The sequence below is a fragment of the Saccopteryx leptura genome, chromosome 7 (genome assembly GCF_036850995.1).
Source record: "Saccopteryx leptura isolate mSacLep1 chromosome 7, mSacLep1_pri_phased_curated, whole genome shotgun sequence".
Lineage (NCBI taxonomy): Eukaryota > Metazoa > Chordata > Mammalia > Chiroptera > Emballonuridae > Saccopteryx > Saccopteryx leptura.
Window position 1 is genome coordinate 78,474,638 of NC_089509.1, and position 19,239 is coordinate 78,493,876.

A 19,239-nucleotide genomic window follows, 5' to 3' on the forward strand; every position below is an offset into this window, starting at 1 on the left:
TCTCTTTGCTCTTAATACCCTGCTCTGGATCTTAGTGCACCTTTCTTTCTCATAATTCAGGCATTCCATGCAAACACACTCTCCTCACAAAACCCAGTCACTTTGTATTATGTCACCCTGATTTACTTCAGTAAAAGAAATTCTCACCCTCTGAAATGTTCTTGTTTATTTTCTTGGTATGTACGTTTCTTCCTTTTATAATTAAAATTTCAGCTCTGGCCTGGTAGCTCAGTTGGTTAGACTATCCTCCTGATACACCAGGGTTGTGGGTTCTATCCCCAGTCAGAGCATATATGAGAATCAACCAATGAATGCATAAATAAGTGGAACAATAAACCAATGTTTCTCTCTCTAAAATCAATTGATAAATAAAAAAAATATTTAGCTAAAATTAAGTTTCATGTAAAAGGGGTTTTTAAAATGTGTATGAAGCATCTATGGTTGGGACAAGCATAATAATATTACACTGTGTGATTAATACCAAGTGAGCTAGTATAGCATAGAAACAAGTACTATAATATCTATAAACACTAGTAGAATAAATATTCTGAATAAAAAAACTGCATACACATTTGTGAGGCATGTGCACACACAGGGGACTAACAAGCCAGTTCCGTCACACAAAATAAACTGCATAGATGTTTCTCTGATTAGTGTAAAATTCCTGCTTAAGAGCAACCCTTCCTTTTAATCAAATTAGTAAATGCTTAATATATTTTAATATGATAGATTATAGTTTTTATTTTAAATCCCTGACTTTAAAACATATAGCAGACTACACATGAAAAATAAGAAAATGGGGACCTTTGGAGCTCTAAGGACCTGGGTTTAAATCCTGACTATGCCACGAAACTACACGGTCATGGGCAAGTAACTTAATCTTTGGGTCTTCTATTTTCTTCATTGAAAAATAGAGATATGTAATTCTTGAAGAGTTATAGCAAGTTTTTACTATATGACAAAAAAATATCGGACATATAGCAGGTTATCATTAAAATGTCTAATTAGAGACAGTATGAATTAATTGATAGAGTGTTACACTGGACTTATCAATTATCAGGGAAGATAAGGTGCATGGACATCAGGTGATTCATGTAAATATATATCTATGTAAATGAGCAGTGCTGTGACCTTATCAGTGTTTCTATCATTGTTCAATTTAAAAGAAGCATACCTAAAAGTGATATACTATTTGAAGCACTTTCCCATCCATCCCTCTTCATTCCCAGCAACCTCAAGGAGTATTATGCAGCTATTGCATTTTTCTTTTGCTTCGCTTTGTCCTAGAGGTACAAAAATTAGAAACTTTGTCAAAGGAAATGCTCCTTCAGCATTATCAGTAAATACTGTGTGCTAGAAATGTCAGAAATAGTACTTTTTAATTCTCAGATAGAAAACGTTAGAAAAATATCTCTGAATTTAGAAAAATTTGAGTCTTTGTTGAGCCAAATGCATTATTCAGTGTAACAGAATCTCTCATAAATTCACTTGGCCAATCCTTTGGAGTTCACTAAAATGAGCTTTGTCTTCTATGATCATTTGCAGGTGTAGAGGGAGGCACCAGTCCTAGTGTGTGATGCAGTGGCAAGTGTAGGATGTGCTCAACCTGAGCAACCTTTAACTGCTAGTGAAAAAGAAAATGGTTGAGTGGAACTAAGAGGCTCTGGATCTGAATCTTTTCCCCTTTGCAGACACTGAAAATGTTCATACTCCATTCTATTTATTTATCTCCTTGTCTGATTCTCCTCTCTCCCCTCAGACATTGTTGTTACTACAGAGAGAGGGCTCAGAGGAGAGTCCCATGAATGCCTATGTTATATCATGCCAGCCTCAAAACTCTTTACTCATCATTTTAAATTTACACATACTGCTCAACATATATTCAGGACTTATCCAGAATGATAAAATAACAAACAGCAAAAGAACTTGGAATATAGATCTTTCGAAGACTTTCTTTACAATGTATTATCTTCCCTTAGAAATTCTCAAAAGATTTGCCTTCAGACAGGTAAATATTTGTGAGAGACTGAAAGAAGAATGATTTCAAAGTAGTGAAATATATTTCTATATGGAGATTCTTTTACATTTCCGGCTTGAGGCTTAAGTACTCTTATTCTAAGGTTGGGGAGGAGACTCAAGCAGTTACAATAGATGAATCATTCTTCAAGTCTCCATGTGTCCAGCAACACAGGGCAATAGAAAGACCCCTAAAAAGAACTGCAGAAGCAAGCAGACAAATGCATAAAGTTGGAGCAGCATTTCCCAAAGTGTGCACCATAGATTGCTGATTATTTTGATTTTTAATATCTGTTTAAAAAATGTTTTATGGTGAGATGTTCCTTTAAAACACCATTTAAACAAAATTTAGCATGCTTCTTTACTATATGGACTTTCAGTCTTTAGTGTGTGATTAAAGTGACCAATCATGCTGGAGGGAGGAATTTCCTGTGCTGAATCCTGGAAAAGGGTGCTTGGGCAGAGTGGGACAAGTTGTCATCCTGCCTGTGATTCTTCAAAAGGGATCAAAATATGCTGCATTTCTCAATGTCACTTAACTAGAAATCCTCTGGTTTAGTAGCATTTTTAGGTATTTAAGTTCTACACAACACATTTGCAAAAGTGCTGGGGTAGAGGAAGGTTGTCAGATTTCCTACTCAGCACTATGAAATATTAATTTCAACCTTTGTCTTGTCTGGCAAGAATGAAACCTATTTTTCCTAATGAAATATCCTCTGGAAGCATTAATTGATGCTTTAGATAGGTGAGAAAAATTCATGTGGGGTAAAGTTAGGAAGAAAATCTATTTCTGGGATGCTTTTTTTTCTGGATTTTCTTCTTAAAACACATACATGTTGAGTGTACAGAAACAAATGAAAGGAGAAATGCATTAAGTGAGTAAATATTGTAGTATTAAAATGGACAGAAATGTTAAGAGATAGAACACATGAAAAACAATACAGCAGACCCAAGCCAGAAGGTACTTTAAATTCTAACTACTTTGTTCCCTGTTGGACAAAAAATTCCTTTTTTAAAAAAATGTTGAACACCACTGCTCTCTTTTTTCTTCTTGTGACATTTTGCATGAGGAATTCCTGTTCTCTCTCACCAGAACACTCTCTTATAGCATTTCTCCAAACTCAACTTTTTATCCCCCATAAATATCATTTTATATCTAAGCACTGCACTCCCATGTTGCTCCAGTTTCATATATGAATGGGGTAAAACAGATGAGACAGAAGAACATGGAGGTGATGAGGATAGGGGCAAGGGCTGTGCCTCAGAGTTTGTGGAAGAAATTGAACCACTCAGCAGATTTCTTGAGGAATGACGTCTCTTATGGCATTTTGAATGCTTACTCTAAGTAAGTCAAAGACCATAATTAGAGGTTACTGGAAAAAAGCTGAGTGGCTTCTGGGTTCACATATGCATCCGTTAACTGTCATGATAGGACTTGACATCAGTGCTCTGCTAATTCATTCATCCATCCATTAATTTCACAAATACTTGTCAAACACCTACTACATGCCAAGTCCAGTCTTAAGAAATTCTGCTGGTTGCATCTTTAAGATTTAGTGACAGTGAGGTGACTTACTCTAAAATCATTTCCTCTAGAATCTCCATGGCACCACATGGAGGCTCCCTTCATTTTCCTCCTCCATATACCATTGCATATTTCAGAAGATAAAAGCTAAAGTTCACAGAGTTCTACTCCCTTATCAAATTAAGAAACTTTCTGTTTGTAAGGAACTAATATCCAGTGTTTTATTTGCCAAGTAATATTCTTTTACGGCTAAAGTACATTTTATGTGAGGTAATCATTGTAATTCTTGAAAACTCAAAAAAAGATGGGCCTTTTTCACTAGTTCGGTGTTAAATTCAATGAAGGCATCAAATGGATTTCCAAATGATTCTATCTTTGACCAAAATCATCTGGTATTTTAATAAGTAATTTGGATGTGGAATAAAGTAGTCACACAGGGTAAAATTACCTCAATCACTTACAAACTAACCAACGAGAATCCTAAAGCAACTTCATTTTTCCCTTCTGCACACCGCTCTTAGGAAATGAGGTAAATCACAAGCAAACATGTTGATTTACTATTATTAGATGCCATGCACTTTAAAAAGAAAAACCGTCTTTTATACTAAGAATGATGGGCAGCCATTGTTGGGCTGTAAGCAGGGAAATGATATGCTCCGAAAAGTATTTTATATAAATCATTCTGACTGTGCAAGTAAGAAAAAATGAGGGCAAGATTAGAAGTAGAGAGACCTAGTAAGGAGGCTCTTTTTCACTATTATACAAGAGATGGTTAAGGATTGAGATAGGGGGTTTGTGGAAGGTCTAGAGATAAAGGTCTGAGGATAATTCACAATAGAAAACTGCAGACTATACTGATTTATAGGATTCGACCGGCTTTATAACTTTGCCACATTCTATTTTAAAGCAAAGACTGGCATAAGGGAGCTCTCTCTTCATGAGAAGCCAAGGGAGATTCCTGAATCAACACCTAGCATGGCTGGATAGCATGGACTTCAAAGCAGCAGAAGCATGAGCTCCAAAATATAACCAGTTAGGATTATCCCATTACTTACAATGCAGTACAATAACTCTACTACTAATTCCTTTTTAAAAAAATCTAAACTGACAGCTGTGTTTCTCTTTCATTATATTTAAAAGTAACACTTACTTTCAGACATAACCACATTCAAGCTACTACTGTGGTTCTCTTTTGAGCAACTGAATAAAATTCTCAACATTGTAAACTCTCCAACCTTCAAGGATTAGATCTCAGACTGCATCTCAAAGCTCAAAGGGTTCAGGAAAGATGACACTATATAGCTCAACATGTTTTTTTTTTCACCAAGTTTCCACCGCGATCACTTAAATCAATGTGTCAGAAATTCAAGTTGCCAAAGGTCATGTTTTTCTATTAGTGCTACAGTCTCTGGAGAGGACAGTCAGTGTAGCTGAAATGACTCTTGCCCTAATTCAATGCTTACAAGATCATGCAAGATTTCTTAATGTAGCTAGGACCAGATATGCTGAGACTACATCAGTTTTGTGTAGATGTCATCATAGAAATGAGATCTTCCTTTAACTGATTCCACTAACAATGACCATTTTGTTGGTGGCCTTCAGCAAAAGAAGGTAATATTGATATCAGAAGAGCCACCCAGTTAGCCAAAATACGGGATTGAGGAGAAGGACAGCTGGAAAATGAGAGAAAATGTGGCAAAGATTAAGTTTATAATAAATATTATTTAATTAAGAATAGATCCAGTTTGGAAGCTCTAGTCTAACCTTATTTATAATCCAGTTCTCCTCCTACTCCTATTCTTTTTAGAGAGACAACAGCCCAGAATGCAAAGCTAAAAGATTTTTTAGAAGAAGTTTACTAACTGACAATAACTGGAATAATTTTATTCGTTTGACTCATTAAGCCAGGATGTTCACATTATTTAAACATATTGTTTTCTATTTCTTCTTGGATTTTTTAAATCCCAAAGCTATAAGAAGTGTGTAATTTACCAGAGAAAATGAAATTACTCTTTGTTAAGTACACATTGAAAATCATATGCTACAATATGGATTGTATATTTAGTACAGCAAAAAGCTATATTTTTAAATCCAAATTTGAAACAAATTAAATACAATTTGGCATGCATTGCAGCATACAGAGAGATTCCTATGTATTAAATACTGTCTGGAAACAAGGGAAATTTTCTGCTAACTTAAAAATAACAAAACAGGAAAAAGACATCTTAAATAAAACACAAAATACAAAAATATCTTAAGAGAAAATAAATGGATTTTGCTGCAGTAAAATCTAGGGTATTTATTCAATAAAGAACAATAGAAAATGTACCTCAGATGGGTAACAGACTGGTTCATATAAGATGACAAACAACATCCTACAAACTGCGGAACATCAACAACAATCAGACAAAAGAAACTTTGTCTTCTAATTGAAGAAGTCTTCTCCACTTTCTTCCTTACTCAAACACTGTGTTCTCAACACAGCAGCCAGAGTGGCCAGGTAGTGTCACCAATCAGATCATAATATACCCCCTGCTCCAGATCTGTGGTGGATTCTAGCTCATTCACAGGAAGGGACATCTCCTCCCTTCCTCATCTCTGAGCACTGTCTCAGTCACTTTGGTCCAGTTAACATCCCTAATCTTTTGGGTACACCCAGTTATACACTTGCTTCAGAGGTTTTGCTGTCCTGGAATGTCCTTCCCTCACTTATCTGCAAGGCTTGTTCCTTCACATCTTCTTTATATTTGTCCAGGCTTTCCCGAGCAACCCAAACAAATTAGGAACCTTACCCCTCACCTTCCCTTATCCTACCTTTCCCCTCCTACATAGCATTCATTATGATAGTCTATGTTTTTCCTTATTTGTTTACTGTTTGGATCACTTTGCAAAAAATAACCTCTACCAGGGCAGCCATTTGTCTGTTTTGTTTTTTCTTTTAAATTTTATGGACTGTAAAGGATGCTATGATGTAAGGTAGGGTTCCCCAAACTACGGCCCGCGGGCCACATGCGGCCCCCTGAGGCCATTTATCCAGCCCCCGCTGCATGCCAGAAGGGGCACCTCTTTCATTGGTGGTCAGTGAGACCACCGGAAAGCGCAGCGTCGCTCACGTACAGTACTACTTCTGGTGACGCGGGACGCACGCCTCACGGCTCTGGAAGCGCGTCATATCACTTGTTATGGCTAGCAGTGACAAATACGGAACCAGACATTGACCAGCTCATTAGCCAAAAGCAGGCCCATAGTTCCCATTGAAATACTGGCCAGTTTGTTGACTTAAATTTACTTGTTCTTTATTTTAAATATTGTATTTGTTCCCGTTTTTTTGTTGTTGTTGTTTTTTTTTACTTTAAAATAAGATATGTGCAGTGTGCAAAGGGATTTGTTCATAGTTTTTTTTTTATAGTCTGGCCCTCCAACAGTCTGAGGGACAGTGAACTGGTCCCCTGTGTAAAAAGTTTGGGGACCCCTGATGTAAGGTCTACATTTTCCCCTTGTCAGTTGCTGGGAGTGTTGCTCACAGACACTTCACAGCTGAGTCCCTCTCCAGGTTTAGTTTGCAGCTGAAGACAGCCACTGGTCCTACCAACAATCCCTTTCTGTGGTTGCCAGCCTCAGCGGCGGGGTGTAAAAGCCCAACCCCATCCCTCCAACTCATATAACTCATAGGGACCATCCCATCTTGAAAGCTCCAGGTGGGCCTGGTGTGACTCTTTTGAACTACAACAGTTCAGCTTTCTTTCTGCCCAATCTTGTTTTCTTCCTTTCCACCGGTGCTGATTCTGAGAGTCCTACTTATTTCAAATATACAAAACTCCACCTCAGAGTCTGCACCCAGGGGAACCCTGTCAAGATCACAGTTGAAGAACCTGAAAACAGGAGTCTAAGTAACCTTTCTACCACCTGCTAGTTAAGTGGTGGAGCCAGGACCAAATCCACCGAGTGTAGCTCTAGGCATGTTTTTAAGCACTACTTCTCGCTGCTAAACACATAACCATACTCGTTTTTGTTTTCCCAAGGATTTAAAGTATACTAAATACCTTAGAGTAAATACTTATAAAAGAAAAGGAATGAGGTTAGGGATAAGGAATAAAGGGTGAAATTAATAGAAGCGAATAGATGGCAATCATTATGTGCTATGGACTGAGGAGTATGATTAGCTTAACTAACAGACAACTAAAACCCACAGGGGTTTGAGTTCTATGTTAAATGGAAGAGATGAATTCAGAAAAAAACTACAAGAGTGGGAAGGGAGTAAGGAGATAGGACAATAAAAATATATGACTGTTGATAGGGTTGATCATTTACATAAACTACAAATACAGGGTCTAGTGTAGTTATTGCAGAAAGCTATTAAAAAGAGGTAGGGTAATCTTGTAGACCAGGGGTCCCCAAACTTTTTACACAGGGAGCCAGTTCACTGTCCCTCAGACTGTTGGAGGGCCAGACTATAAAAAAAAACTATGAACAAGTCCCTTTGCACACTGCACATATCTTATTTTAAAGTAAAAAAAACAAAAACAAAAACAAAACAAAACAAAACAAAACAAAAAAAACGGGAACAAATACAATATTTAAAATAAAGAACAAGTAAATTTAAGTCAACAAACTGGCCAGTATTTCAATGGGAACTATGGGCCTGCTTTTGGCTAATGAGCTGGTCAATGTCTGGTTCCGTATTTGTCACTGCTAGCCATAACAAGTGATATGACGCGCTTCCAGAGCCGTGAGGCGTGCGTCCCGCGTCACCAGAAGTAGTACTGTACGTGAGCGATGCCGCGCTTTCCGGTGGTCTCACTGACCACCAATGAAAGAGGTGCCCCTTCTGGAATGCGGCGGGGGCCGGATAAATGGCCTCAGGGGGCCGCATGTGGCCCGCGGGCCGTAGTTTGGGGAACCCTGTTGTAGACTGTAGTGTCCTTCCCTCTTGAAGTTCAAGGACTGGCTCAGTTACCACTTATACTATTGTTGGGACTGTGGGTAAGATGTTCATCCTTTCTGATCATTATCCACACTTCCAGATGCTGTGATTGTGATTAAATAAGTCAATGTTAAAATAGTATGTTCTATGAACCATAGGATGTTTTAAAAATAATTATACAGGAGTGTAAGCATCCTTTTTCAGACTCCTCTAATTGATGCTGTTAGGTTGTAGAACTATAATAAAATCTTTTCCTCTATTTTAAAAGAATCTCTCTCTAAAAAGCTCGAACTCACTCAGAAAAACATTGCAATGCTCAGAACCTTAATGAACATTCCTCTTTTTAAGTATACAAAATTCTTCATGTGAATCCTTCCCATTGCTTCCATTCTGGTTTTCTATGGAGGCACTATGCCTACCTTTGCATTTTTGAGAATAATTAATTGCTGTTTTAAAATTTTAAACATAATTTCTTATCAACTTATGTAGCCACAGTTCCTCTGATGTCAACATTCTGATTTCACTTCTTTTCAAGGTGCAGATCTAGCCATCTCTAAATACTAAGAATGGTAATTGAATTCAGAGATTTATTATTATCTCAGCATCAATACTTTAAACCACAAATGATAAAAATCACTAATTAAAAGATTTGTACTTCTAATTAAACTCTTCATAGAAATTATACCTCAGAGTAACTGGGACTATAGGTCAAAGGTAATATAAAATCCTTTAATTTAATTTTTAATTTTTTGGAGTTCAAAGTTTTTTACATTAGTTTTTTTTATAATCATCTTTCTTATAAGTAGATATTATTCTCTTTTACTGATAAAACAATGAATCTCCAAGGAGATTGAGAGTAAAAATTCAAATAAGCATTTTTAAACCATTTAAAAATCTAGAATATAAATCTTTTGATTTGAAATCCAAAGCCATTTTCTGATTACATTCCTTTTCTTAGACATGGTTTTAAAACCCATATGGATGATTCAGACAAAAGTTTGTAGTATCCATTTCATATTTCTAAGCAATATTCTTTGGAAATTCAGACAATTATTACTCTTCTACTAGAAGAAAAAAAAGTGATATTTATTTTTAAGATGGTAGCCATATGAGAAAACAAAGTATTGCCATGATGGTAACAAGTTTCCTTTTCATTTTCCGTCATTCTCACTTTGTTTCCCACCTTCTGTTATCTTTTAATATTTTTTTAATTTCATTATCTATTACATGTTTCCCATTCATTCTACTTCTATTTCATTACTGTTGCCATATTGCTTTTATTTGAGGCAAAGAGAAAGCAACATAAATCCCAACCTATGGAAAGCTGAGATAAGATTTCAGTTGAGGTTCAGAGGGTTATAAGTCCACATTCAGAATGAACAGCAGCCCTCAGGCATGGAACAAAAAATCAAGGATAGTTTCTGTTTGTCTCCCCATAAACTACTATGGAAAAATCTCAGACTTTGTATACATGGAAGAATCTCTTTGCCGAATTAGTATTTCAGCTGAAGTGGCTAACAATTGACACATGTCAGACTTTGGTTGTAATGTGAACCCAGTGGACAAAATACATGGCGAAACATACTGTATTTGCCAGAACTTGACCGTGACCGTAAGGTAAAAAAGGTGCAAAGTAAATTACTTTGCAAAGGAAAGGAAATAAATCTGGCAACATGGAACAAATACATTACTTAGCTTTATATAAGAATATTTTATAAAATGAATATTCAGTTCTTTGTTATTTACAATATATTTAATATTTTACTTCTGCAAGGAATTGCTTTCTTCTGTAAATGAAAATTATAATTTTTCCCATTGTGTGCTAAGAAGAGAATTTACATGTAACTTATTTGAGTGTAAAGAGTTGTGTCCTATTCATCTTTACAGCTCCAGAAATCTTGCCACAGTACCAAGAATATATATATTAGGCTTGTTCATTTTAGCCAAATATCTCAATATCATCAAATTCACATTAGAAACATAAGAATTTTTTTTTAATTTCTTTTTAGGGTCTCAAACTTTTTAAAACCCTGTTTTTAGCAATTCATATAATCTACAATGGCTGTGTAAGGTCTACAGTTCATTGCAATGTAAACATTTATTGTTTTATTCAAAATGTATGTGAAACAAATTTCTTAATTATGAAAATCTGAATAATACTACATAAAGAAATATTATACAGGATACATTTGTATTAAATAAAAGCATATCAGAACAGGTTTTCTACAACAAAGTTATCATAACAATAATTACTTGGATAAATAAAAAAAATCAGATTTTTCACAAATAATAAGCATAAATTTTGCTTTATTTATTGCTATAAAAGCCTGACATTTATTAGAAAATTCTCCTCTTAAAATTACATAATTATATAAGTTGCAATCATAAGCCCAGTGTTTCATTTTAGCTTATGAAATAAAAATATACCCATTTACCTATGCCACATAATCTTATTAAAATTTAATTGTGAATTCCTCCAGACTTCTAAAAATGTATACAGGATAATGTATTTATCATTATTTTAGTAGTTAAAATATAATTCTCATTTTACTGGACTTATTTTTTTGTAGGACTCTAATATACCAAAAGTCTCATCTATCCAGAAATAGTTTTAAAAGAGAGTAATAAAAATATTCATAAACTTGTCTTTATGACTGAAAGACTTGGAGAGAAAAGTAGGGGTTAAAAATTATCCTTTTATCACCCACACACTCAGAGATTTTGAGAGGAGGCTGGCTCTTCTAGTACTTCTTTCTTACTGCAGTATTTGTTACTTAAGGAAGTCTGCAGGTGGATAAGATGTTATTATCCCTCCCACACACACCCTTTTTCATATTTACAACATTAAATCTCCATTTATATATAAGTACTTAAAACACAAACTCTTTTCTTTCAACTACTTTCTGAATTTTTTAAAATTTGGTTTACTCATTATCACACATTACCTTTTTATGGAATGCATATAAAGTTAATTATAGTTTATCTGAATCTTCTTCAACATTTAATCTAACCAAAAAGGTTATTTGCTGTAGATACTTCTTTTTCCAACTAAACTTCTTTGCAAAGAATTCCATAAACAACAGGTCTTGGGTTCAAAACTAATAACATAAAATTATTCTTTGTATTGATGAGTTTTCTTATGCACTTAAAGAGATACAATCACTGAAATAGGAAAAGTCAAGATTTCTTTATGCAGTATTTATTTCATATTATTCACAAATGACCTTTATAAATGAATACACATTTGCAGATCATGTGGAGACACAACAAACTTGTTTTACAAAATTAAGTTAGCCCTTCTAATTGTTTCATTTAAATAAATAGATCCCAATAAATTAAAAATAGTTCTTTTAAAAGAGAAGAACCAGAACCAACAGGACCAGAAAGAATCAGGTAAAAAAAAAAAAAGATTTTAAAACTTTCTATAAAATGTACACTAACAAGTTAATATAAATTTTATGAAAACTTTATATCCCTTTTATATTGTTGTAAAAATGGCCCCTCAAATGTAGTAAAATGACAGGTATGCTCTTGAGCGAGCAAGTTAAACTTAAATTAATTTTTAAATAATCTGACCTAATCTTCATTGCTAATATATTTATTCATTTAAAAAACATACAATAATCTAAAAACTAAAAATTAATATATTTTAAAGTAACTTTTGATTTGGAAGTTTAATGATATCATTTATGATAGTCACACATATAAATGTTTCACAAATAAATTTGCTCCCTCAGTATTCAGATCAATGCACTCCAGTTGGAAATTATGTTAACTTTCATTAAAATAATTAAAAATATAACCATTAACCATAAAAAGTGCTTGCAAAAATGTCCCAATTATTAATTAAATACACACTATTGAGACTACGTTCTCAGTGAGAATAATCATTAGCTAAAATTGTTAGATTAACCAATTCTAGTAATGCAGTCACTTCTGGTTAATTCAAAGGAAACTGATTTTGGCTTAGGAGAGAGAAAGAGAGAGAAAGAGAGACATTGATTTGTTTTTCAACTTATTTATTAATTCTTTGGTTGATTGTTTTATGTGCCCTCACTAGGAATCAATCCTGCAACCTTGGTATATTGGGACAATGCTCTAACCAATTGAACTATCTTGCCAAGGCTAACCTAAGTGTTTTAGGTTCAAGTTATCAAGCTCTTTTGGCATCTTGTAATATACTGCTCACAAACATTAGGGGATATTTCAAAATGAATATGAAGCTATAAAATATCACTTAATTTTTGTGACAGTGTACAATAACAAATATTTTAAAATATTAAATCCATTAATATTTTAGAACAAAGTAATAAAAAGACTAAAACAACATTAGCCCAGTTAAAATAAAATTGTTCTATCTCTAATTTAAAAAATATACTGATCACAAAAATTAAGAGATATTTAAAAATGAATATGAAGTAATAAAATATTCCCTAATTTTTGTTAGCAGTATAGTTCATGTCACTAAGAATAAATATTCATTACCACAACTTTCACAACAACTACTTTAAAAACATACAATTCAGAAATAAATGGGTTATATGCTTTTGTTTACTAAAACAATTATCTGTTAAGTTTATTTTCCCCAAGTTACTATAAAGCACCAATAACTGAAAGAAAGAGTAAAAAGAACAAAAAGCATAAGAAAATGAGGAAAGAAAGTATTTCCAGCTAAGGTATAAAATTTAAGTTATAAACATCATATTCATAAAATTAAAATTATTTCTTAAAATTAACATTCAGATGACAGGATATCATAATGAATTAAGTATTTCAATATAAAATGCAATAAGGAAGAGTGAAGTTGACTTCTCTTGCATTTGTAAGTGCTAATTACTATGAATGAAAGCTGGAAACTAAACATAAACCATGTCTTATTATTAAAAAATAAATAAAAATGAAAAATAATGTATAATATGATAGAAGACTCAAACAAAAAAAAGTATATATAGTTTTGCCAGAAAGAACGATAAAGATATTCTGTGTTCTGTAATCTATTTTATTTTATTTTCAAAGATGTTAAAAATTACCTGACCAGGCAGTGCCACAGTAGATAGAGCATCAGACTGGGACATAGAAGACCCAGGTTTGAAACCCTGAGGTCACCGACTTGAGTGTGGGCTCATCTGGCTTGAGCGCAAGGTTGCTGGCTTGAGTGTGAGATCACAGACATGACCCCATGGTTGCTGGCTTGAGCTCAAAAGTCACTGGCTTGAAGCCCAAGGTCGCTGGCTTGAGCCCAAGATCACTAGCTTGAGCAAGGGGTCACCAGCTCTGCTGTAGTCCCCAGTCAAGGCACATATGAGAAAGCAATCAATGAACAACTTCAGGTGCCACAATGAAGAATAAATGCTTCTCATCTCTCTCTCTTCTTGTCTGCCTGTCCTTATCTGTCCCTCTGTCTTGCTCTCTGTCTCAAAAAAAAATGATGCTAAAAATTAACAAGACTTAATTTATGAAAAGTAGAATAGTTGAAGCTCAACACAGTATCTGCAATGTTAGGGAGTCTACACATAATGCTAAATAGCTGGGATACAAATGGAATTTTTCATAGAAACTATTTCCTTACTAATAACTCTTAAAATTGATTAGTTTCTTTTTATATCTTTAGTGCGAGGGAGAGAGAAAAAGAGAGGGATAAACTGGGACAGACAGACAGGAAGGGAGAAAGATGAGAAGCATTAAGTTGTTGCTATGGCACTTTAGTTGTTTGTTGATTGTTTTCTCATATGTGCCTTGACCAGGGGTCTCCAGCTGAGCCACTGACCCCTAGCTCAAGTTAGCAACCCTGGGCTTCAAGTTAGCAACCTCTGGGCTCAAGTCAGCAATCATAAGGCGATGTCTATAATACCACGCTCAAGCCGGTGACCTTGTACTCAAGCCAAATGAGCTCACACCCAAGACAGGCTTTGGGATTTTGACACTGGGTCTTCAGCATCCCAGGCTGATGCTCTATTCACTGTGCCACTGCCTGGTCAGGCAAAATTGATTAGTTTCTTAACATTTTAATAGTGAAACATCTACTCAAGGACTACTTGCTTTCTTTTTGTGTTTCCTTAAGACTTAATTTGCTCTTCTTCTCAAACTACTAGGGAAACAGAAACTGCTTAGGAATACTATAATACATTAATCAATCAGAGGAAGGGAAAGAACAAACTTCATTTCTTAGAAGTAGTGAAAAAACTATTTTAACATCACATGACTGTCAAATGTCATGCAACATTAAATACATTTTCTGCTCTATTGGTACTAAATTTTGACTGCTGTTTAGTTCTAGTCTTCATTAAAAAAATTGTGCTCTAATATGTTTCTCTAATTGTGCTCTCTGTATATTGCTTATTTGGACTTGGTAAGCCTTTCATTACATAAGACTACTTGATATTTTTTTAATGTGTTGTCTGAACTAGATAAGGTTTGCAATAATGCAAAAACAAGTAAAGATATGACTTTTCTGTAACAAAGGCCTTCTTTTCTTTATGTTATCAAATTATGCATTTAAAAACTAAACCTTACTTGGAATCACACATATAATCATTTTATGCTCCATAAGCAAAGCCTTGAGAATATTTATGTTTCTATTCATTCTCCTCTTACTGTTCCCGTTGAAATTAAATCTAGTATTTTTTTCTTCTTGTGCATAAAGGTGAAATTTTGTTTGATTTCATTTGATAATGCATTTTGGGAAATTTACAATGAAGGTTCAATCCATTAATAAAATCCTGTCAATAAGTACATGAAATTAAATTTTTAGTTTCTTACTCTTTCTTATCTTAAATACTTCCTTAAAAACACAATTAAATAACGAAAACATACACATGTCTTACTTTAGTAAAAATAAATAAAGATTAATTTAATCAATGAAATAAAAAACACTTATTTTCATTTACTTTAAATTTGGTTTATGACTTTTTCTTTCCTTTTATGAACTTAAGCTCCTTCATTTTCAAATTACTAATTTGATAATTAAGACCTTGTTTACAAGATAGTTATATATATGTTAATATTAATACCTGGAAATTGATAGCAATATTATTTTTTAAAAAACCAATATTTAAATTATTTCTTCATGAGTTCTGTTTGCCTTGCCAAATGTACATGAAATCTTTTGCTAGGAAGTTTTGACATGCATATCTATCTCAAACATAACTCAAACACAAACATATAAGTAAACAATGAATTCTTAAGTATAATTCACAAATACAGCAAAGAATCTGCATGGCACATACATTTACTTAATAAGGTCAATGATTTTTTTCTCTTCTTTCCTAAAATGTGACTTGTGAATTTCTCTCAGAAATCTATAATGGCAAATATATAAGTAAATGTCCACAAATAATATCCACATGTAAGTCTTTAAATATATAAAAAAGCAAGTCCTACCTCCATCTCCAGATCCAGATCCTGCATCTGGAAGGAAAAAAGAAATACTTTGTTGCATGAAAAATATTTTAAAATATTTATAACCCTTTAGTCCATGGTTTACTCTTTTTATTAAGACAGTAAGGTAATTGAGAAAATCATTAATATTTAATCTGAAAATGTATATTAACATCAATTTCATTTGTCTAGCTTAATTTGTAAAATATATTCTCTATTACTTTCATACTTAAATCTCATGAGAAAAGATCTAGGTTTAAATTAATTTCTAAACTGGACTATGTAAACTCTCTCATATATTTATTTCAATCAGGATAAATTTGGTACAATTAACAAAAGATTGAAAATGTGATTATAACAATCAGTGAAATTTAAAAATTAAACATAGCTAAGGTATGCAGCAAATAAACTCATAATTAAATTTTATATTCTTTTAAATCACATATCTACAAAGAGAAAATTAGTGTAAAAATAAATATTTTCTTATATAATTGATAATATATTTTCCAAATACCAAAATTGTGGATGAGTTTATCTACCACCAAGAGCGTCTTTTGTTTCTGAAATTGGCAGAAGAGTGAGATGAACTTTGCCTTTATGCTTAAAGTTGAATATATCCTAGGTGATGCTAGCAATAAAAAACAATCTCTTTCTGCATTTTTCTTTCTCAATTTCTTCTCCCCCCTCCTTCCTACATAATTACAACTGGTCAGGGATGTCTATTTCTGAGAATTCAGTTTTCTAGTTGGAAGTTAGCACCATTGAGTTTCCATCTGCCTCCACTTGTTAAATGTAGACATCATCTTCCTTCTGCCTCCCTACTTCTTTCCATTCTAAATACACTTGGTTATATATTTTTTATGTTAATACTCATAAAAAAGACATACTGGTGTTCTCTGTCTGATATGCCCTCATCTCACATTGAAAGCTCAACCCATAGTTTAAGAACAATATCAAATTCCACTTCCATAAATTTGTACTTGATATTTTAGTTCAATTAATATAGAACAACACACTATTGTTTGCTACCATGGACACTTTATTGATTGGGACTGCACAGAAAAAGGCATGGTGCATGAAAATCCACAGAAGGCTGTCCATATGGAAGAATGGATGCTTCCCCAGTAGCCATCCTTGTTATGTTAGGCATTAGGCTTCTATAAAGGAGCAGTAGTTTGAATTGTCAGCCTTGGTGGAAACTCATATTAACTAAATTCACAGGCTCTAACACTTTATAAAATCGGAATGTCAAGTCTTTTATTAACTGCTAATATGACTAAGTCTTATGTCTCTGGGCCATCATAACCTTTCCTTAATGACAAGCTGGTTGGTAAAACAATGGATAATAAAAACCTTTTTTTAGTAAATGTAGAAAATAAAGATATTAATTATGTGACCTGACTACTTAATGATAACAGATCAAAAAAGGCTGATACATTTATCTCCATAGTAGAATAACCTTGTCAACAGAACTGACAACCTTAAGTCATGGCACCATCGCTTTTGAACAGGCAGAGCTTGAATGGTCAATGTCCATCAAATCTCTTTTTTATACACTTTTATAATTAAAATTTAACTGATTTTATTTGAATTAATTTGAAAGTTTAATTCAGTATTACTTACAATGATCAGGGGCTAATATTAGGTTACACTACTATAGCACTAATACTTTCTACCTGTGCTTTATTTGAGTTGTATAATTTCTTTTTTTTTCTTTCACTAAGATGATAAATTTCCTTAAATCCATGATGGCTCTGGTTGGTTTGCTCAGTGGTAGAGCATCAGCCTGGCATGTGGAAGTCCCAGGTTCAATTCCCTGACAGGGCACACAGGAGAGGTGACCATCTGCTTCTCCCTCCTCCCCCTTTTTTCTCTCACTCTCTTCTCTTCCCACAGCCATAGCTCGATTGATTGATTTGAGCAAGTTGTTCCAGGGTGCTGAAGATAGCTTTGTCCAGCCTCCGCCTTAGGAACTAAAAATAGCTCAGTTGAAAAGAAGGCCCCAAATGGGCAGAGCATCAGCCTCAGGTAGGGATTGCCAGGTGGATCCTGGCCAGGGTGCATATGGAATTGTTTATGTATCTCTCCTTCTCTCACTTAAAAAAAAGGTCCATGTCTTGTTTACCTTTCTACACTTACATGCATATAAAAGGAAATGCATAAAAGCTTAGGATTCCAAACTCCAAACATTAGGACATTATTCATTGGATGACATACAAAATGTCATTCAACATTCTTAAGGTTATCTGTCCTCTATTCAATGGCTATTGTAATGTGTATCCCACTGGGTTATTTTGAGGAGTACTACACAATAGAATTTTTAAAATGCTTATTACTGTGTCTAGAATATAATAATTAAAATTGTGAGTTAACATCTTTCCTATTCATCTATATGTTTTCTAGTAAATGACATTGCCAGGGAAATAAATATTTTTAAATTGCAGTAGAATGTTGGCTTGCATTTGCCATGTATGTTTTCAAAAATTCATGCAGTATGGCTCTTACGACAATTTGCATTTGATTTGACCCACATTGAGAATTTAGGAAATGAAGGAGAAATAGATTTTTAAAAGGGTCACTTAAGTTCATGGCATCATTATGAAATAATGATGGAAAGCTTTAATGATTTCTGGACTATAAGATGAGTCATCTTGGCAAACAAGAGATTAATAGCATACTAAAACCTTATTAGTGAAACAGAAAAACATAGCAAAAGAAGTCATGAGATTGGATTTGAATCTGAGCTCCTTGTCAATGCATTTCTTATAAGGCAAAAAAGTGAAACTGACAGTGAGGCTATTTACCAGACTGCCCAATACCAAACCATTTTCTGGACAAAAAGTGATGTTTAAGTTTAAAGAAATGCAAGGTTGGCAAAAGTAGGTTTACAGTTATTTGTTTGGAAAAAGACTTGCAGGTTATGATTATTACAATAGCTTTATTAACTCTGTGTTTCATGTACTCACAGCTATAAATCTACTTTAGCCAACCCGTATATGATAAATATAAACTTATATCTTTTACTGCCTTTTATACCTAGAGACCACAACTTGTCAGCTCCATTCAGTATCAAACAGCATTTAAAAATAAATAAAAAATCTATGAAGAAAGAACAAGAATCTCCTTTAGATCAAAAGTCAGAACTCTGATTTATTTATAGTTAGACCTGGTTAATCAAAGTTACTTTGATTCTTCCACCATTATTCAGATTCAAAACCTTTTAGATTTATAAGTCAATGAAAGATACATTCAGTAATACTGGCTAATTAAATCCTGAAGAAATCTGTCTGTGAATGAGCTAGGGATGGATTATTCAATTGGGAACTTTGAGGCTGGCAAGTAAGAGAAATTTTGCTACCAAAGGTTGTTAGCCATAATCATATCTTTCTGACTGCTT

At 33.8% G+C, this 19,239-nt stretch overlaps 1 protein-coding gene across 1 annotated transcript in view; it reads right to left on the bottom strand.

The window, feature by feature from the left end:
• The window catches only part of TMEFF2 (transmembrane protein with EGF like and two follistatin like domains 2), a 262,310-nt gene that overhangs the window by 229,066 nt on the left and 14,005 nt on the right, over positions 1 to 19,239 (bottom strand). The window contains exon 4 of the mRNA XM_066345763.1: positions 15,846 to 15,872. Within this exon, the coding sequence (XP_066201860.1) occupies positions 15,846 to 15,872 (27 nt within the window). The remainder of the gene's footprint in view (positions 1 to 15,845; positions 15,873 to 19,239) is intronic.